General features: G+C 39.7%; 2 protein-coding genes across 2 annotated transcripts; one reads left to right on the plus strand and one right to left on the minus strand.

Moving 5' to 3' along the window:
• Positions 1–1,441: 1,441 nt before the first annotated feature.
• On the minus strand, positions 1,442–4,330 carry LOC129720511 (uncharacterized). The gene has a single exon (XM_055671993.1). The coding sequence runs from the start codon at positions 4,328–4,330 to the stop codon at positions 1,442–1,444; it is 2,889 nt and encodes a 962-aa protein (XP_055527968.1).
• Positions 4,331–9,672: 5,342 nt separating this feature from the next.
• On the plus strand, positions 9,673–13,217 carry LOC129724041 (uncharacterized). Its single transcript, XM_055678630.1, has 6 exons — positions 9,673–9,739; positions 9,796–10,433; positions 10,498–10,995; positions 11,051–11,361; positions 11,435–12,532; positions 12,594–13,217. The coding sequence occupies exons 2-5, from the start codon at positions 9,827–9,829 to the stop codon at positions 11,906–11,908; spliced, it is 1,890 nt and encodes a 629-aa protein (XP_055534605.1). The 5' UTR covers positions 9,673–9,739; positions 9,796–9,826; the 3' UTR covers positions 11,909–12,532; positions 12,594–13,217.
• Positions 13,218–22,528: the final 9,311 nt, after the last annotated feature.

Raw genomic sequence — 22,528 nt, forward strand, 5'->3', positions numbered from 1 at the left:
CAATTGGATATGAAAATGACTCTGCATTGTTATTTGTAGAATTTCTTTCATCGAATTCAATCATTTTTCACTTTCATTTCAAGTTGTCGCACACATCAACTTACATCCATGAGCCGCACTCCACTTACGTATGATTCCAACATCCCTTTCAAGTGAATTGTACTTGAGTCTGCCCCACTGTTTCATCACAGTGATTATCATGTGCGAAACACTTTCAGTTGATTTGTTTTGTTTTTATATGTCAAATGAAGTGTCGTTTGTGCTGAAAAGTAGAAAAATGGCGACAGATGAAAAGTCAGCGAGTGTCATACGGCTCAGAAGTTTGAGGATTTTCCAGACTACATCTGTAAATTTTCGGAAGGTAAGTGATTTATGTCACGTAAAAGAATCGAATTCTAATCTTATTTCGTCATTCCAGCACAAGATCACAGAGATTCTGATGAAAACATCTTTACGCTAAAGGCAAGTATTTGTTTACTAAAACATCAATTATTTAAATTAAACTTATTCAAATCTTTGTTTGCTTTACAGGCTTCTTCAACAGAAAAGGATAGTTTATATTTGGTGATGAATTCTTAAAGCGAAATTTTAGTTTTGTAAATAAAAAATATTATGTGCAATCATATCCATGTAAAAATGTTTTCATTTTAAAATCGAATAAAAATCATTCGAAGCTGGGTAAACATTTATTTGAGATTCAAAATCCAAACACTTTATGTCTATATGTCATAACACCAGAATTGAAAGTGTTTTCCTTTTGAAAATGAGGTGTTGCACGATGAATAATTCTAAAGTGTTTCGCATATGAATTCTATATGTTTTGACCAGTGGGGCGAATTCAAGTACAAAACACTTTATAATGTCGTGTCGATTTCTTTCAGTGTAAGTGAAAAAAGATGTAACCAACACGCAGAGAAAATAACTATTGAGTTCCATAAGAACCCCTTATGATTTGCGCCACAAGGATTCCTTATAGAAGTTATAAGTTTGTCTTATGAAATGGAGGGGAAATTTTATTCTCGACTACAAACAATTTTCATAAGTCATACTTATAAAATTTATTGGTCGTATGTATGCATGTTATAAGAACAGACATATCAAAATCATAGCTTTTCAATATGAACTCCATGAAGAGATTGATATGAATATAATTAGTTTTATGTAATAAAGCTCATAATTGCTGCTGTTCGGACGAAAGATCTATTACAGCAGCGATTATTGTCTCGACAGCTCAAAGCTAAAGCAAATGTTAAATTTATTTTATAAATGAAGGAAATGTATAATGTATTGTATAGTTACATTTGTCTTTCTAGGTTACAAAGATTTTCACTTTTAATTTGCCAATAAAAAAGGGGGTTATCTTAGCACGTTTTACGTTAACGGATGTTTTGTCTGTAATGACAGTTTCTTTCGCTCAAGGCCATACAGCTGTCGTTGTGTCCTAATCGCAGCGTTCTCCTCGCGTTCTCAGGGTTGTGCGATTACCACAACATCCCCCACCCCGTGGATCCGGGGGGAGTTCACCAAACTCTTCGCCGGGTTCACTTGAAGTTCCTATCTCCATAACGGCTAAACGCACCACCGGACGTTTGAGAATTCCTTTCGCTGTTAGAACCTCTGCCTGGCGAATTCTACCATCCTTACCAGCTGTGACAGTCACGACCTTACCTCGGATCCAGCCTCTTCTATCACCCTCAGCTATATATACCATGTCACCTACTTTCACTGGCCGCGTTTCGTCTAACCACCTTGACCGATTGTTAATTGTTGGAAGGTATTCTTGCGTCCATCGGTCCCACACAACATTCGCTATTGCTTGGGATCGCTCATAGCTGCTTCTAAGTGCCGCGCCAAAATCTGTTAACGGTCCCAACGGGTCGCCTGCTCCTGTAGATGTACCGAAAATGAAGTGATTCGGCGTGAGAGCTTCGTAGTCGGCTGACTGCTGAGGCATATAGGTAAGTGGACGAGAATTAACGAAATATTCAATATCTCCTAGAACAGTTAGCAAGATCTCGTCGTTAAGCTTACGTCCATCGTCTATAGCTGACATTCCCTCTTTCACGCATCGAACCATACGCTCCCACACACCGCCCATGTGTGGGGCAGATGGTGGATTGAACGACCACTTTGTTCGCGCGTCCGTGAAAGTTTCTGCACAAGCCTCATTTATACGCCGAATCTGCTTCTTAAGCTCGCGATTGGCACCAACAAAGTTAGTGCCATTGTCGGAGAATATTTCATTTGGAGGACCCCGTCGACGCACGAAACGTCTAATCGCCATAATGCAAAAATCGCTGGACAAATCGAAAGCGATTTCAAGATGAATCGCCCTCACAACTAGGCAGGTGAACACGACAACATACCTCTTTTGTTTACGCCTGTTTATAGTGACTTCTAACGGTCCCATGTAGTCCACGCCGACATAGCAAAATGGTCGTACGTGAGCGGTTAATCGTTGTTCCGGCAGCGGTGCCATTCGAGGATGGTCGGGAACACACTTTTTTATTTTGCACCATTGGCAATTTTCAATTATTTTACCTACAGTCGCCCTCAAGTGACGGATATGATAACGCTGCCGTAACTCGTTAACGGTCGTTTCTCTTCCAGCATGGCCAAACTCTCTATGAAAGTGCTCTACAATTCGTGCGGTGATGATGTGATCCTTCGGGAGTATAACCGGGAATCGAGCATCGAACGGCATAAAACTCGCGTTAGCTATTCGCCCGTCAACTCTTAGCACGCCCCACTCATCAGCAAAAGGTGAATCTCTGTACAAAGCACTGTTTTTTTCGATTCTTCTCCATTGGTCCATCTGCAAAACTCGGTTATTAATTAAAATTTTCACCTCATCTGGATAACTTTCGCCTTGTGCGATTCGCAACAAAAATTGCTCTGCATTTTGATATTCGGTTTGTCGCAGTGGTGTTTTCACTGAGAAAACTGTTTTCATTAGGCATCGCCTTTGCAATGGCGTAGCTCGGACTGTTTCTACCGGCAGCCTCTTGCGTTTCAATCGACAATTATTAATGAAACGGAAAATCTGTGCTACCGTTCTGACAATAATTTTCCACTTGGAAATGCGGGCCACGTTTATTAACGGCTCAGGCACAAATATGTGAAGTAGCAAATAGCGTGCTCGAAGTTCTTCACTTGTATTAGCATTAACTACTTTTTGTAATGGCCATTCGGCTTCATTGCGGTACAAAAACGAAGGCCCTCGAAACCATCTTCCATTTGAGACGGGTTCGGTGTCTTTCCCCCACTTAGTCAATGCGTCGGCCACGTTGTCTCTTGTCGGTACCCAACGCCAACTCTCTGGTTTCGTCAACGATTGGATTTCCCCAACGCGATGCGCCACGTACTGCATATATCTCCTATGATCTGAGCGGACCCAGGATAGTACAGTACTAGAGTCGGTCCACAGATAGCAACGTGAATTTCCAACCGTATGGCTTTCACAAACACTCCGCATTAACCTCGCTCCTAAAACAAAGGCATACAGTTCCATCCGTGGGATTGATTGATGCTTGAGCGGAGCCACCTTGCTTTTCGCCATCACGAGGGAACAGTACACGTTATCGTCGTCCACTACTCTAAAGTATGCTGCACATCCAAGACCTGCCTCGCTGGCATCACAGAACACGTGCAATTGAAGTGTGTTAAAAGCATCTGGCTTCGCATAACCAAAATAAAAGCGCGGTATTTCCAACCGACCTATGCTTTCCAAGAGACCTGTCCATCGTTTCCATTTTTCGTAATCCTCGTAGAGCACTTCGTCATCCCACGCCACACCAGAACGCCAAATATCTTGTATGAGCATACGACCGTGTATCAAATACGGAGCCAAAAGCCCAAGCGGGTCGAACAGGCTCATGATGCAACGAAGTGCAGTCCGCTTCGTGGGCTTCTTCTCGCCGCGAATATATGGAGCAAGATCCCCACAAAGGTTGCCAGAAAACAGAAAGATGTCGCTTTTGGGCTCCCACATCATTCCTAGGACACGTTCCCATTTTTCTTCGTTACTACCGACGGCGGCAAGTGCTTCAGGATCAAAGGCTTCGCCTAATTCGCGTAGTACATCGGGACTGCTGCTCACCCATTTTCGCATTTCAAATCCGGCTTTTTTGTGAATAGTTCGCACCTGCAATGCTCGAGTCGCCGCTTCTTCTGGAGTGTCTGCGCTATCATAGTAATCATCCATGTAGGTTTTCTGCACTATGGATTCGGCCGCCTCTGGAAATTCAGCCGCAAAATCGTTTGCATTTCTCTGCATCACGTACTGCGCCGAACAAGGTGAACAGGATGCACCGAACGTAGAAACGTCCATTATATAAATATCGGGAGGTAGCGTAGAGTCGAAACGGAATATAAAACGTTGAGAGTGTTTATCTGCCTCCCTAATGCGGATTTGATGAAACATCTGCCTGATATCGCCTCCGAAACCGACTCACCTTTCACGAAACTTACAAATCACAGACGGCAGTGATGCTAGAAGGTCCGGGCCTTTTAAAAGTTGCGTATTAAGGGACGCTCCATTGACTTGCGCAGCCGCATCCCAAACAAGTCGCTTTTTCCCTGGCTTCCGCGGGTGTACCACCACATTCAGCGGCAAGTACCAGATGCGATCGGGATCTGCCAACTCGAGTTTTTCTTTCGACGCTTTGTGCGCGTATTGATATTGCACATATTCTCTTATTTGCTCATGCACGTTGGCCTGAAGCTCAGGATCTTTCGACAATCTAGTTTCTAAGCTACGCAGTCGGCGAAATGCCATTGGCCAGCTATCCGGAAAGCTAAACATATCGCTCTTCCATATCAAGCCGGTTTCAAATCTCCCATTGACACGTCTCGTCGTCGCTTCAAGAATTTCTTTAGCCCTTCGTTCCTCCGAAGGAATGATAGCTGATATTGCGAAACACCTACATCTTCTAAAACAAATCGCTGACGTATCATTTCATTGAGCTGGTCGTCGTCGCACTTGCATTTATGAAAATTTAAAAATCCACCAGTTGCACTCTCTACTTCTTCTGGACCGTACACAGCCCAACCCAGAATGCTTCGCACTGCGATTGGTTCTCCGGGCCTACCTATACGACTCTCTAAGGGAGCGAGTAACTCGAGATTTTGTAGACCTATCAAAACTTTCGGTTCCGCGTTATAAAACGAAGAAATGGGAAGATTTTTCAGATAACCGAAGCGCGCACATAATGTTTCGATCGATAAACTTTGTTTAGGGAGGTTTAGACTGCTGATTGTATGGGCAGCATTTAGCACAAAGCGTTCTGTGCCACCCCTAGCAGAAATTTGAAAACTTACTCTTGCGGAATTCTTTTCATTCCTAACTATATTCGACGTCCACTTCAACTCTAGTGGATCTAAATCACCTTTTATTCCCAAGCTGTTTTCTGTACTTTCCTCTACCAATGTTAACGAGGAGCCCTCGTCTAGAAAGGCGTATGTGTCGATTTTTCGTTGCCCATCATATATCGTGATTGGAACAATCCGAAAAAGTACACATTTACGCAACTAATCATGTGTATGGCATTCTGCCCTGGCACGGGCTTCCGATGTTACCCTATGAAGTAAAGGGTGATGTCGCAGACGGCAGCTGCCAACGTTACATCGATATCTTGACTGACATCTATATTGACCATGATCATACAAGCATACTTCGCAAAGTTTCCATCTCTCGACTGCTTTTAATCGCCCTTCGAGATTCATTAGTCGAAATCGTTCACAATTTCTTACCCGGTGATCAAACCCTCCGCATATTGGACACGGGCGTCTTTCGGCAGGATTGTTTCCGCTTTCTATCGACTCTGCATGAGTATGTAGGTGTCCTTTCTCTCTCACCAGAGCCTTTTTAGCACCGATATATTCACCTTTTGATTGTTCAAACGTCGTCACTTCGCATGCGTCTTCGACTAGCATCTCCATGAATTTTCCAAACTCTTTCAAAGTCGGTTCTGAAAAAGTACGTTTAAATCGCACCCAATCTAATTTGATTGTCGCTGGAAGCTTATTAACTAGCTCTTCTAGTAGTGTTGAGTTTGAAAGGTGCCCTTGCAAGTTCGCTGCAATCATCTGGTCGCATAACTGTTGTACTGCTATTCCAAAGCTGATAATGGTGTCGAGTTTTTCTGGGTGTGGAGTTTTGGCATCGCGAATATCCTCCAACAGCTTCTTAATAAGTCGCTCAGGCTTACCGAATAAACGTCGCAGTGTGTCCATAATACATGGAACATTGCTCGGAAACATGAGCTTAGTAACGACAGACGCTCGTGCCGGACCCTGTAAGCACTCTCGAAGTCGAATAATATTTTCTATATTGGTGAAACCGCACACCGCGTTACCGTCCTCGAAACTTCTATAAAATAGTGGCCAATCTTCCAACGCACCTGAGAACACAGGTAAGCTTTTTGGCCAAACTTGCCTTGCTGCCAACTGGTTCGCTGCCGGCCCAATCCCAGGTGAACTTATTCCGGACGGGCCCACAAGTGGTTCTGGCGGGTCACCGGTTGGACACGACGCTAGTGAATTTTGTTTGTTTAACCAATCTGCTGCCCGTTTCGCTCCGCTCGAAACGCTATCGGTCTCACTATTTTTCTCTTCGAATCGCTCTTCAATCTCCAGTTTTTTCTTCAAATATCTCTCTTTAGCTTCCATGTCCTTCTGTCGGAGGGCTCGCTCCTTCTCCTTCAGTATCCTCTCATCTTCCAAACGAATGCGCTCTTCTTCTAGTTTCAATTGTTCCAGTTGCCGTACCATTTCCAATCGCTGCAGCTCAAGCTGCGCTCGAGATCGCATACTGGATACAGTCGATTTAATTGATCGTCGGTCGTAGTTTTTTACTTCTGGATTTTTCTTAGGAGTCAAGTCGCCGCTAACAGAAAGGCGCTGGTTGTTGTTTAATGCACTAGGTATCAATAAATTTCGCCCACTACGGGAACTACGGCTATCTGCATCCTTTTTTTCCTCCGCCGTTTTCGCCGGCTTGTTAATAATGCCGGTAGCATTGGGCAATGATATGGTAACTGCCATCGGCGGGCATTTAGAGCAACGCCACGGTCGTTGACTAATTCCCGGCGAAACACCGGCACAAACATAATGGTACCATATCCCGCATTCGTCGCAGGCCACCATTCCGATATCGGCCGAGTTCGGATTAGTGCACGTTCCGCAATCACGACGTTCCTCAGTTGGCTTGTCCATTCTGACAGAAAATCTTTGAGAATTGTTCGGACGAAAGATCTATTACAGCAGCGATTATTATCTCGACAGCTCAAAGCTAAAGCAAATAATAAATTTATTTTATAAATGAAGGAAATGTATAATGTTTTGTATAGTTACATTTGTCTTTCTAGGTTACAAAGATTTTCACTTTTAATTTGCCAATAAAAAAGGGGGTTATCTTAGCACGTTTTACGTTAACGGATGTTTTGTCTGTAATGACAGTTTCTTTCGCTCAAGGTTGCCATACAGCTGCCGTTGTGTCCTAATCGCAGCGTTCTCCTCGCGTTCTCAGGGTTGTGCGATTACCACAACAGCTGCCATGAAATTTATAATACCAGGGTATGTTAACATGTTTTGTTAAAAAAAAAAACTTTTTACTCTAGATCTTATTTATTCTTTACTCACAAATATCGCAAATATATAAAATACAGGTTTTGAAATTCGGGAAACAAGTTCGCCTCTGATTTCTCTTGCCGAATGTCGTCAGCGTTGTCCTCTTTAATGATCACAAGATTTAATAGTCGCTAGAATAAATATAGATGACATGATGTAATGGTAGAATTTGTAGAGAGGTACTTACAGTTTTTTTGCTCCAATTTTCAACAACTGACACCAGCTGTGCAAATTTCAGCTTTGCTTTATCCAATATCTTAAAACACTTATCTGACGGTGCACTAGCAATAGGAACAAAAATTCTGGTCTGCCATTTTGCAGATTTAATAAGATATGACTATGGCAATTTTCAGAATGTTGATGTTAATGAAAAATCATGAAGTTACGCGTATGGGATGCATATATCGTTTATATGAAAATTCCAAAATATACTTATGAAATTTATAAGCTTGATATGTAATACATAAGCGTCTAATGATTTCAAAATTATGCATGTTCATAAGTTGTAACTTATGAAATTCTCAAGTGTTTTTCTCTCAGTGTATTTCCACTCAGGTTCACTGTAAATAAATGGTACGATTACTTCAAGTATTTTTGCACTTGATTCAATTCGTCACGTGGCACTGCAAATTGAAGTGATTTTATTATGATTTCACAATGATTAACATTTTCCAACGAAATGATCTTGCGTTGAAAACTGTTCAATGGAAATCACCATCATATTATAATGAATATCTCTTGTAACTGCACCACTGTTTAAATCAATTGAATTACAGCTGCAATATCAATTGACAAACGTCAGAACCATGAGGCGAAACAAAAATAGTGACGGTGGCGAAAGGCGTAAGCAGCACATTTTCCCCAGAGATTAACAATTTGTTTGAAAGTAAGTTTTATCGAATCTTTGATTTTAAAATAACAATAATACAACTCTTTACTTTACAGCTCCTGAAATCGGTTGCATCGACATGATGACAGAAATCATTTTGTAATTAAATTGAAAATCTGAGATTTAAAAAAAAATGAAAAAATCTAAAATAAATAACAATCAAAAGATCAAAAGATTTATTGTGATTAGCTGATAATATCCAAATGATCGACATTCCTTATCTCAAACATAGGCATTTCAAAAGAGATGATCATAACAACAGAAAGTCAAGTGATTCGCTGTTGATTTTATCGTTCTTCGCATTAACATATTCCAAAAGATTTTCTTTTTACTTCGAAATGTTAGGCAAGTAGTGCGAATTCAACAGCAAATCACTTCACTTCGACGTGGATTTTTTTATAGTGTTGTATCATTTCTAGAACGATCCCCTATTTCAAAAATTGCAGCTCAAAAAAACATGCAACTTACGTTGCTCATTTCATCACATTCTGCTGCCGGTTGCAGTTGCTGCCAAGCAACATGAAACATTGTTTCACACACGCCGAAGTTGCATCGAACGAAATACAAACACGTCGCACGAGTCGTGCAGATTGTTCTGTTAGCTGTTGCGGGTTTCTACCTATTCGCTGGACAGTCTTAGGTCTAGTCATGAATGTCACCAAACCAGTGTTGCCACATTTTCATCTGTACTAGAAGGTAAGGATTCCAAATGTGCAGATTTGTCTGCAAAACGCATATTTTTAAAGTCCGTGCGCAGATTTTATTTGATTTGCATATATTGTAGTTTTTGTTTAAGGAGTAAATGTAGTAATGTAGATAGAAAATTAAATTAACTGAAAATATGATTGTAGAAACTACGAAAAATGTAGTTCCGCAGGGGGGACTTAAACCCACAACTTCCATGCTCCGGTCAGATGTGTTTCCGTTACTGGCTGTTTCAATAACATAAAACTTAGTGTTAATATAAAGTTAAAACATTTATAGAATGATTAATGAGTCAATCAATTGTCAAACTGTATTTAGCAATCTCGTTTTGTTTAGAAACAAATATTTACGTCCATTCGATCACAGATTTTTTTCTCTGATGGTCATAAGTTTTCACAGATTTTTATTGTCAAACACAGATTTCGGAATGGCAACTCTGTACGTGACATGTTTTCGTGTTGTTCATTCTGCATCAAAACTGTCAATCCACGACAATTTTCATGTCTATTAGTTCAGGTAAACAATCACGGAATTCATTAGAAATTATAAAATACTATGTGGTTTCATTTTAGTAAGCACCGTTTTGAGTAAAAGATTTCGAAAATGACTACACAAACTGATGTCAATCGTAAAAAGGCCAGAAGGGAGGAAAAACGATCCTACCGAAATATGTTAGAGGAATTTGTCGTTTTTGAAGATGGATTCGTCAAGTGTCGTATCGACACACGCAAAGAGTGTGACTACAAACAAAAGCAGGACCGTTACGTTACCGGGAACTACATTCGGCATATGCGAACCGAGCACCGGGCACTGTCGAAGGCAGCAGGATTATTGCTAGAGGACACCAACGACGAGAAGAAAAGGAAAGTTGTACGACGGAAGATTCCCGTAGCCATAGATCGTCAGTCGGTCGCAGCAGCAGTAGTGAAGCTGGTAACAATTCATCATTTGCCGCTCCAAGCGGTCCAGTGGGAAGGAATGCAAATACTACTGAAGCCTATTTGCGATGCACTTGGAACCTCACTCAACCGATCCGTTTCTCAAAGTTACGTGAGTCTCGTGGCAAACGCTGTGAGAGAACTTATAACGCAGGAAGTGAAGTGCCGTTTGATAAGCATCAGAATCGATTCCGCATCGCGCCAAAATCGCCTGGTTATCGGCGTTCATAGCCAATTCGCTGTTAACGGAGAGATTGTTGTTCGAACGCTTGGTAAGATTCGGATTTTTTATCATTTTATTATAAGAACTAGTAACAAACTTCGCCCCCGTTACAGGAATCATCGAATTTAAAGAAAGACCAACGGCGAAACTGCTCAAGTCAGAAATAATCCGAATTTTGGACATCTACGAAATATCCTTGGAACAGGTGTTTTCAGTTACCTACGACAACGGTGAGGAGCAGCATGCCCAGTCATTAAACGCGCAGGAAGCTGTGGATTACGATGACATTACGGAGGAGGCCGCAGCCACTCTCACTTTGGATGGAGTAATGCATGAGTTAGGAAACTCCATCGATCTAGTCAGAAGCCCGATGTCAATAATGCAATCCGCAATAGGTGACGTGGTCAATCAGTTCGATCGAGAAATAAGAGATATCACGTTGGTCGCAAAGAACTGCAGAAAATTGATCTACAAATCGGAATTCGATAGCACGACACTGCCACCGTTCTACGGTGGAAAATCTAGCTGGGATAGTATTTATCTCATGTTGAAGCACTTTTCCGACCACGACAACCTGTTTAAAAAACTTGGTAGTCGATACGGGGAATTAGGTACATGCGCTATTGGGTTTTAGGTTTAGTTTAATAATAAAGCGCAACTTTTCAGATTTATCGGAACATCGGAAGTACATCAAGGATTATGTGGCGGCATTCAGACCGTTGTACAACTGTGTCAAAAACATGAACGGGAAGCACGTGTCGCTGGCGGACTTCAATTTGCGATGGCTGCATACAATTTTTGAGCTCAGCAAACTTGAAACCACAAATCGATTTGTGGAGAATTTAACAGCAGCATTGCAAACACGGCTAGCGTCATTGAAGAACAGCATGGCCTTCAATTGTGCCCTTTTCGTGGACCCTCGAGTGCACTACTACAACTCCACATTGTTCGACGCCGGAGAGAAGGATAAAATTAAGGTATTTTTTTTGGGTTTCACATTGGATAGATAGAATGTAGAACAATCGTATGATACGTGTTATTTTTATCCAGAAATATATCTTTGCCACATGGGAGAAATTATCCCAGTTCCAGTCGAAAGCAGTGGATATACCTAAAACCGATCAGGAGATCGTACAGGAAGAGATGGATTTGATGATCAGCAAAATGTTCGGTGATTCCCGGCCGGGAAATAATTCCGAAGGAGTGTTGATGTTTCAAAAACAACTGAACACCCTCGAAGTGGACACACGACAGAACGCCTCGGTTGACATCTGGGCCCACTGGATGGCCCGCAAGTCATCACACCCGGAGCTACACAGCCTGGCCACCATTTTCCTGGCCGTGCCGTCCAACCCAGTGGCACTGGATAGAACATTCAGTGCTTTGGATCTAGTCGTTTCGGACGCGCGCTCGAAATTGTCCGATGTGACACTGAACAACATTCTTATCGTTAAGCTTAACAGAGAGATACTGGATACTGCCCTGCAGTTAGCAGAGCCAAGCTTGCTAGCTTTAGATAATTGATCTGATTATTCGTAACTTGGTTTTACAAGTTGTGATAAGTTTTTTATATGCTAAATTTTACTGTATTGATAAGTAATATACGAGGGTACCTGCGTTTCGTTTGTTTGTAATATATTGCCGTAAAGCAAGCAGCCCTACCAGGGTCTCACAATAGTTTGGACTCAACTGATCTCAAACTAATGTAACTCAGCAACAATTACCTACATCGCGAAAAGTACCCTGAAAATGTGCAAACCTAATTTTTCACGGCTTACCACCTGCTCGACTCATCGAACAGCTTATTACTTAGCGTGACACATTTGCGCCATCGGCGAAATGGCGCAAATTTCGACGATTCGTCGTGCGACGTTTCAGCTGAAATCGACGATGACTAAACGCTTCAAAACTCGTTACGGCTTTGTTTACAGGACAGCTAATAACCGGCAATCGAAGTAATTCATTAAAGTTCGTCATCCACTCAGGTATAAATGCGGCCTACTGCGCTACAAACAGGTGACGACGTTTGCAGCGATGCTGAATCCTGTCCGAGCAATGTGGCGACGCAGTGCATCGAAGCGGGCCATGCGAATAGTGTTCCTAGTACTGCTGACCCTAATTTTAGCTACATTCGGTCGGGATGTGAAGGTGATTGAAAGCTATCATTTACGCTACATATTATTCATGAAATGTTTTTTTTTGTACACAGCATACTGAACGTCACCATATCTGTCCGAAGGTGAAACTCCACTAGAGATGTAAGAGAACTTTTTAAGCAAAGCGGTAAAAAAAAACTCCGCCGACGATCCCTGTCCAGTGTATTGTTGCTAAGCTACTTTTTAGGTTTACTTGCACATATTAGAGTTATTCTTACGTTACTAAGAAGCTCCGGTAGAACAGAAATAATAATAAACCGGGGATGAATCTCCATAGTACAGAGAATTCCATTCGATTTTCTGCCCTATTCTCTGCGACACCCATCGTCGAAAGCGGCGGCCTCTTGTGAGCGTACGACTGATCTAGTAGTTTACTAGGTTTACTCACAGCTAAACTTTACTCACGTACTAAAGCTAAAGCTAAACTTTACTCACTTACTAAAAAGGTAGTGAATGAGAGCAGCATACAAAACGAATCTTTGAGTCTGTGTGCATAAAGCCGATTGTATTTTAGAGTTCCGCAAATCGGATTTTGGGCATGATTTTTTTTCAAATATAAAAGTTGGTCAGATCAACAGAACAGATACGCGATATTTGAATAAAAATCATCGTTTCACTGGTCAAACAAGTCATGTGTGTTAGTGTTGAGGGTACAAATAATAAAACAGAACAAGCTATGTTCAAAGCTATTCTTTTCAGCCCATTTGTGTACATTATTGATAACGAAACTGTTAATTTTGTTCGTAAATATTGTTATCCGCTAACTTTACTTCAATTTGAGAGGATTGTCAGAACTGTCTTCTTGTTACTTACTTTACTTTACTTACTTTGATGGCGACAGACCGATTATCGATCCAATGCCGAATCCAGAATACGTCGCCATGTCCCTCGGTCTTGGGCTGCTATCCTCCAATCGCCCCTAACACCTATTTCGCGTGCATCCTCGTCGACAGCACACATCCAACGAGTGCGGGGTCAACCTCGAAGTCGACGACCTCTATCGGGATTCCTGCTAAATATAGCCTTCGCTTGGCGCTCATCCGGCATTCTCGCTACATGCCCAGCCCACTGAAGCCTGCCGTGTTTTATCCGCTTGACTATATCCGCCGATTTGTATGCATGGTACACTTTATGGTTCATGCGTCTGCGCCAAACACCATTTTCTAGTTTGCCGCCAAGGATTGAACGCAAAATCCTACGCTCAAAAACACCAAGAGCTCGCCGATCAGCCTCTTTCAGCGTCCATGATTCATGGCCGTAGAGAGCCACCGGAAGAATCAGTGTCTTAATGAGCGGGGGCCTAGCGTGGTTGGTAACGTCCCCGCCAACCACGCTCGACGCCTGGGTTCGAATCCCACCGCCGACATAGGTGTCGATGGTTGTGAGGTGGCGTGATCCACTCACAACCAACCCAACTGGTCTAGATTCAATCCTAGCCGACACCGGGAGATTTTCTGAGGCGAAAAATCTCTGGGATCACGCCTTCCATCGCATGAGGAAGTAAAGCCGTTGGCGCCGGTCCGTTAATAAACGGGTTGTGAGTTAGGGTCCTGGGTGGAGTCGCCTCCCCGGCTGTCGGTGATTGGCACAACAACAGTGGCGGAACTAGACCGACGGAAAATAAGCGAGAAAAAAAATCAGTGTCTTCTTGTTAGTCATTCTCAAATGTGCCATTTTCTAAAACCATTTTCGCATTATGTTTTTGCAAATGAGTTTTTAAATTATTCTGTCATTCGTTTTTACTTTATAACTGTGCGGATTGGTTCAGATTTTTGAAGTGGAATACTTCTCTCAGGAAGTTCGGCTACATAGGGAAGTGAAATGTAAAACTAAAACCGAAAAAAGTGAAAAATATGTCCAATTTAGAATGCTAATAAATCGGTTAATATTTCATGAATTTTCTTCGTTCTTGCAGCAATAGATTGGAAAATCTTCTAAGACTCTTCCCAAATGACGATAATTGTAATTTTATTGCTCAAAATATTGTACTATTGAAAATAGTCAAGCCTTGTCAAAACGAAAAATTCGATCTCTGATTGGTCGTTATATGATTGCTTCCCAAGATTGAAGAAGACGGTTATGGTTCGACATCACAGCAGAATTTCGACCTTCATACTCATGTCTACCATCGGCAGTACCAAACACGCAACAATTTGCTTCCATGCGACACGCGGACGGGAACATTTTTTTCTTCCAAGCCGCACAACACGACACAATACATATTATTTTGTTGCCTTAATGACAGCTCTGTCGGTCCGGCTCGACAGAATGTCCACAAGAAATCGGTTTTGTACATCCGTGTTACTAAACTGAGAAAAACTGTAGGAACTGAAAATAAAGGCGGGTCCAGAATGAATGAGATGTATTTTTCGTACATGAATATTACGATATACGAAATAAAATTTTTCGAACGTTGTAGAATGGTATTACTGGAAATAATTTAGCCACACCTATTTTTCCAGTTATATCATTCCACAACGTTCGAAAAATTTATTATGTCAGATCGGATATCGCAGGCTATCTGACTATGAAGCATTTATGCAATAATTGAATAAAAATTGCAATTGCAGCAATCGGCCTTTTTAAGGCTACTAAATGTATTTGGAAGAGAATAATGAATGGTTATCAATAAACTTCAACTGAGGTTTGATGCTGCTGCAAATGCACAGCAGTGTGATGTATATTAGGATTTGTTGATACTGTGCTTAACAAGCGGTATACACGAAACAAATCCGATTTCAAAATGACTGACACGCAAGCAGCCGGGTTATCTTTTTTGTAAAAGTATTCTACTTCTACCTTGCGGTCGTGGCTTTACACACAACCCTCCTGTGATTTTTTTTGCTGATTTGTAGGTAACAATTTTAACAATTTTATACATTGATTTTTTTAGTAGATCTGTTGATTGTATTTATATATGTTCCATTTTTCATTTTCACTTTCCATGCTGTACCAAGAGAGAGATGTAGATTTGGCATCGCAGAATAATAACCTCAGGGGTCTAATGAATCCTGTCTGAGACTGCCGGATAGTAAGATAAGTTGTTGAATATATGGGATAGTCGAAGTAACAGTGATAATAGTTGCAGAAAGGAAAGGAAAGGAAGAAATAGACATAGATGTGAAGAGATATCTGTCATTGATGGGTTTTACAATTTCAGTAATGTGTTAGTGTAACAATATATATAAGGAGAAAAAAAACATTTATACATACATACATACATACACATATGAAAAAACAAGAAACATATACATACACACACACACCCATCAAAACTCATATACATAGACAAATACATTAGAGTAGGACGTCGTTACGTGGAAACAACTAAAGTTGATAGCAAAAGGCCAATACTAAGCTCTCCCCGCTCCAACCGGAGCCCCAAACAATCCCAAACCCATCGGAAGCCTTAACCACAGATAACAGACATACAAGCTAATTTCGCTTCATGTGTAAAAAGATGCAACGGTTTTTTAGCATGTCGCAACACGCAGTATGGTGGCGCCAAGAACACTTAGTAGGCAATGCAGAGATGCCAGGTGTATTTTAAAAATGTCTGCAACTGCTTGAAAAACCAGAAAAATCTGGTTGAAATCTGAAAAGAATCTAGTTGGGATTTCGCTCGTTCAGACAAAAATTTGTAAAAATCTGCACACATTTTGAAAAAGTCTGCGCAAATACAAGTGAACTTTGACAAATATCTGTGTAAACTATTGAAAATCTTTAAATATCTGCAAATCATTAAAAATCTGCACAGGGACTCTAAAATCTGCGTTTAGTAGACAAATCTGCACATCTAGAATCCCTGAGGCAATGATTTGATAAAATCGATAGTTTTTCAGCTCTTATCCTACGACAGGCCGTGACATGAGAAACCAAAAATCACCCAAAGTACTGTCAAAGTGAAAGCCCTCTTTGATTGGTCGATTTTATTTAGCGCACTGTTAAGTTTTATCATTAGTCGATATTTTTGGTTTACACTGTTTCTGCATACCAAGTGGATGAACTGTGTTTTGTTCAAGTACTTTTCGCAACCAGTGCGTCTTGAACTGTCCTACAGATCAGACGTTTTTTCGGTGGCTTGTGGATTGGTCTTTGACTGCCTATAGCTTCAAAGTTTGTGTTTTGTCAGTGTGTCTTTTAAAGACTACCTGAAAGTTATTTCCCATCAGTCTTTCTCAAGACTACCTACTTTTGAATTTAACATTTGTTTTAACTTTTTTCGTATCACCTGAAATGGCTGGACGGACAAAGAAACCTCGCATCGCTGCGGGGAGGAAAAGAGAGGCATCTCTTTCTGACACTTCGAGTGTCTGTAGTGACAATCCTTTTGATATTTTGCCTGAGCAAGAAGCTGGTGAAATGGAAGTTAATAATAATGAAACTATATAAAATATAAAATCTTTAAAAAGGAGAAAGTTCCACCTATTGTGGTAACTATTTCTTCTGAATTTAATATATTCAAAAAGGAACTTTTAACGTTTGTTTCTGACGTTAAAGTTACCTATCAAATTGGCCGTAGAGGTGAATGCCGCTTATTAGCCGACTCAGTAAAGGGTCGTGATCGTCTTGTTCAGTATTTAACTGACAAGATGTACAAACTTTTTACATATGACACCAAGAACGCCAAGCCGTTCAAGGTTGTCTTGAAAGGTCTCACCAACGATCAAACCGTTGATGAGATCAAACTTACTTTAACAGAATTACTTGGCATAGCCCCTACCCAAGTAATTCTAATGAAACAAAAATCACGAGGCGAAAATAGTCATCGAACTGGAATTTCCCTTGTAAACTATTTAATTCATTTTAACCGCAATGAGGTTAACAACTTAAAATTTTTTGAAAAAGCACATGCTTTGTATAATGTGCGTGTAAAGTGGGAAACTTATAGGAAGTATGGCGGAGGTGAAAAGCATATCACCCAATGCCGTACTTGCCAACGTTATGGCCATGGTTCCAAATTCTGTAACATGGACCAAAAATGTCTTAATTGTGGAGACTCTTCTCACAAAAAGGACACATGTCCTGTGAAAGAGAGTAAAAATTTTCGCTGTGCGAATTGTAACGGCAACCATATGTCAAATTTTTATCAATGCCCAGTCCGTTTAGCAATTGTTAAGGCAAGGCAAGGTAAACAAAATTCAATTTCTCAGTTAAAACCAACTTCAAAACAAAATTCTCCAAGCGTACCAGTGACGCATAGTTTACCTACTTCTTTGCATACCCGTTTAACTTATGCACAGGTTACAGGTAGTTCGAACATTATACCGCCTAGTGTTGGTAGTTCGAAAATGACTATTCTATTTTGTCTCCGAATAGTCCTACATGCTTTTCTTCTGTAAGAAACCCTTCAACAATTGATTTGGTGCTAACAGATCAAAGTCATGTATGTAGTGATTTGATCACACATGCTGACTTTAATCCTGACCATCTTCCAATAACTTTTTCTTTATCACATGAATCAGTTTTAAACCCTATGAGCTCTGTTTTTAATTATAACAAAGCTAATTGGGAAAGATACAAAAATTATATTGAGAGAAATTTCAATAATGAGCTTGATTTGCAAAACGAAGTGAATATTGATTCCGCTTTGGAAGCATTAAAATGTGCAATTGTTGATGCCAGGAATTATTCTGTTCCAAAGGCTCAAGTGAAATTTGATTCACCAATAATTGACGAAAATCTTCAACTTCTAATTCGTTTGAAAAATGTCCGCAGACGTCAATATCAACGTTCTCGTGACCCTGTTTTTAAAACTATTTATAAAGATTTACAGAAAGAGATTAAACATAGATTTACTCTTCTGAGAAATCAAAATTTTGAGACTAAAGTTGAAAAATTGAAACCATATTCAAAACCATTTTGGAAGCTGTCGAAGATTCTTAAGAAACCTTCAAAGCCTATTCCAGTTTTAAAAGATGGTGAACGTTTTCTTGTATCCAATGAACAAAAGGCTCAAAGACTTGCTCAGCAGTTTGAGAGTGTTCATAACTCAAATTTGAATTTTGTGAGTCCAATTGAAAATGAAGTCACACGTCAATTTGATTTAATTTCTTCCCAGAATTTTTTACCTGCAGAAATAATTGAAACTAACTTGAATGAGATTAAATCAATTATTAAAAATTTCAAAAATATGAAAGCACCTGGTGACGATGGAATCTTTAATATACTAATCAAACATCTCCCTGAGAGCACAATGGAGTTTTTAGTGAAAATTTTCAATTGCTGCTTCAAAATTGCATATTTTCCCAAATTATGGAAAAATGCAAAAATTACTCCCATTTTAAAACTGGATAAGAACCCAGCTGAAGTTTCAAGTTATCGACCAATCAGTTTGCTTTCTTCAATAAGTAAACTGTTTGAAAGAGTTATTCTTAACAGAATGATGTCACACATCAACGAAAATTCAATTTTTGCAAATGAACAGTTTGGATTTCGCCAATATGATACGAGCTAACAAATCTGAAGGTTATTCCACTGGAGCTGCTCTTTTAGACATAGAAAAAGCATTCGACAGTGTTTGGCATAAAGGTTTGATTGCGAAATTGCAAACTTTTAATTTTCCAATTTTCCTAATCAAAATTTTAAAAAATTATCTTACTGATCGAACTCTGCAGGTTGTCTATCAGAATTCAAAATCTGATAGATTTCCTGTCAGAGCAGGTGTGCCTCAAGGTTCAGTCTTGGGTCCAGTCCTGTTCAACATATTCACTTCAGATCTTCCTGATTTGCCTCCAGGATGCACAAAGTCATTGTTCTGCGATGACACAAGCATTTCCGTAAAAGGAAAAAGTCTTCGTGTCAAACGCAGTCGATTGCAGAAAAGTTTAGATATTTTTTCTTCCTACTTGCAAAAGTGGAAAATCTCTCCCAATGCTTCTAAAACTCAAATGATAATTTTTCCGCATAAGCCTAGGGCTTCTTTCCTCAAGCCAAACAATAATCACGTTGTCAAGATGAATGGGGTTATTTTAAGTTGGTCCGACAAGTTTAAGTACTTGGGACTAATTTATGATAAAAAACTTATTTTCAAAGAGCACATTGAGAGTATACAAGCCAAGTGCATCAAATATACGAGATGTTTATATCCTCTCATTAACAGGAATTCTAAACTTTGTTTAAAGAACAAACTTTTGATTTACAAACAAATTTTTAGACCAGCATTGCTTTATGCTGTACCGATCTGGTCAAGTTGCTGTTCAACAAGGAAGAAAACGCTCCAAAGGATTCAGAATAAAATTCTGAAAATGATTTTGAAGCTTCCTCCTTGGTTTGGTACACTCGAATTACATAGACTTACTGGTGTTGAACCATTAGAAGCTATGTCAAATAAAATTATTAACAATTTTCGACAAAATCGTTGCAATCCTCAATTGCTACGATAAGCTCTCTCTATAGCCAATAAGTTAGCAATTAAGTTAGTTGTAAGTTTACTTCCCCTTTTCTCACAAGTAGGTTTAAATCCCTACGAATGATAAGTCCTAATTGCGAAAGCAAACAAATCCTAACAATTAAAATTACAAATTTCTAACAGTGTTGAGAAGTCACCATTTGTGATTGGACACACATACTCATTATTTACTAATATTTATCATAAATACTTAAGCTTAAGTACTTTTCGCAACATTTTCGTACACTTGACTGTGTAATATCTGTGAAAATCAACATTCGAAATAATAATCATTGTTTTTGAAACTACGTATGATGAACTATTGCAGATTTGTTTCGTGAAAAGCGAGAGGAATCCGAAATAAGTTGAAACTATGACTAATTTAAATAAATCCAAAATATATCTTCAAATCAATTCAAGTTTCATTGAGTAACCATTATCAAACAAACTAATTATAATTGAAACCCAGAACTTGGAAAATCCTAGATATTGAAATTTCCTTTATTTAATATTTTTGGCAACACTGGCAAGCGTCGTGCCGGAAAATGAAAACGTTTTATGAGGGCAATTTCGAACGAAAAGAAGAATAACTAGGAGCCACTTGTCACGTCCTGTCCTAGCTCTTGTGCCTTGTTCAGACTACGCTGGATATCACCTGATATCGCCAGATGATATCGGATATCACCTCGAGCGTTCACACTTCAGTGAGCTGATATGATTTGACATTTGCTTTGGTAATTGAAAAGAGAAGAAAACAAAAACAGGTTAAAGTTAAAACAAGACAACAAGAGCAATGGGATTAGGATAAAGATGTCAGTTAGTTGGCTCGCACCAACGCGAACTCTCATATGCAATTGTTAACATGTGCGGGATGAAAATAACAAAAATATTTCCTTCGTTTTTCCTCGCATGTAACGCGAATTGCGAAATTTGTAGGGTTGCGTCAAATGTCTTTTGGTCGTGTTGCCAACTGCTGGCAATGTGGTTATTATTGGTTTTTGAACATGATATCCGCGATAGCATGTAGCCGAGGTGATATCCGTTGACAGCTCGATTGTATGGGATATCAGGTAATATCGATGGTGATATGGCCTCGATAGCACGAATCGCCTGATATCAGGTGATATGTGGTGTATTGTGAACGGGGTATTATCGATATTATTGCAATGAGATTTGGAGCAAACGGTAATTTGTACATTATCGACAATTTCATTCAATCCCAGTTTATATTTGCGATTAATTTCTTTGTTTTAGTGTTGATGTGAAAAAAATACATAAACCTCACAAAATCAATGTTATATCGTTTCAAAAACAGCGACTCTATATTCTGTGAGAATTTTCATGCGTCTGGAAGGTTTGTTTAAAATCCAGCGCTGCCATCACTCAAGTGGTTAAAGTCGCAAGTTGCAGAAAGATGTCGTTAGCATTCCAAACGAGTAAGAATTTGAAATCTTGCACGCGATTTCTAGAGTTTTTTGTTCTAGCTTGGATATCTGTTATCTGTACCTTAACTGATCTACTCAGAGTTATTTAACTTTTGAGTTTCTTGAACACTGTTCCTCAAAGTTGCTCTAAATTTGTTTGTATACCACTCAGAGTAATTTTTGTAGTTTGATTTGAAAACTGAGGAGATTTCCTGCTAGATACAATCTTTACATGTTTAAATAAATCTAAAAAAATCACAGGGTTGTATGCGATGCCACGACCGCAAGGTTTACGTAGAACTACATAAGGTGGTTTGTTACATTACTTGTATTAAAAATGATTTTAGTTTTGTGCAAAAGAGGAGTTGCAGTGCTACCTGATATCAGTTTGCATATACATCACTTCGCAGGAATGGAAAAAACACTATACAACGCAAACAAGCTTCAACAGTCAGAGCAGATTAACCCATTCCCGGCGGAGAAAAATCCCAAAATTACCTTCAAACTCGTATTACGTATTGTAGATCGATCTGTTCTCTAACCGTAATAAATAGTTTCGTCCTTCAAAACTGCATTCAGAGGTCAAATTTTGCGTTTTGACAAGGCTTGATAATTTTCAATAGTACAATAGTTCGAATAATAAAATTACAATTTTCTGCATTTGGGAGGATTCTTAGAAGATTTTCCAATCTATTGCTGCAAGAACGAAGGAAATCGGAAACTAACTCCATTTTCCACTCCGATGTAGCCGCTTATGTGGTCGAATTTCCTGAGACGTAGTTCTACGTCAAAAAACATTTTGAGGATAAAAATATTTAAATGTAGCACAATTTAAAAGTAAGTTAATATTTTTTCACAGAAGAGAGGTGGTTAACATTATTGTTTGTTAAGTTCTAAATCAACGTTTTGAGCCACTCTACTGTTTGTTCTTCGACACCAACTTCCCCTCTGCTTTAGTTTTCGCGATATTAGAATTTTATTGCAGCAGAACATGTTTCCTAAAAATGGAATTTCTTGAAAATTTAAGCAGATAGAGAGTTAGTGTCAAAAAACGAACTGTATGTGGATCGGTTTAAAACGTTCAATTAAACCTTAGTTTAATTTAGCTCAGCTTAGGTAGACTGCCCATAGTTGCACTCCGTGATTGGTCGAACCAACAAAATTGCAAAATAAA

This window comes from Wyeomyia smithii, chromosome 2 (genome assembly GCF_029784165.1).
Source record: "Wyeomyia smithii strain HCP4-BCI-WySm-NY-G18 chromosome 2, ASM2978416v1, whole genome shotgun sequence".
NCBI classification, from domain to species: domain Eukaryota; kingdom Metazoa; phylum Arthropoda; class Insecta; order Diptera; family Culicidae; genus Wyeomyia; species Wyeomyia smithii.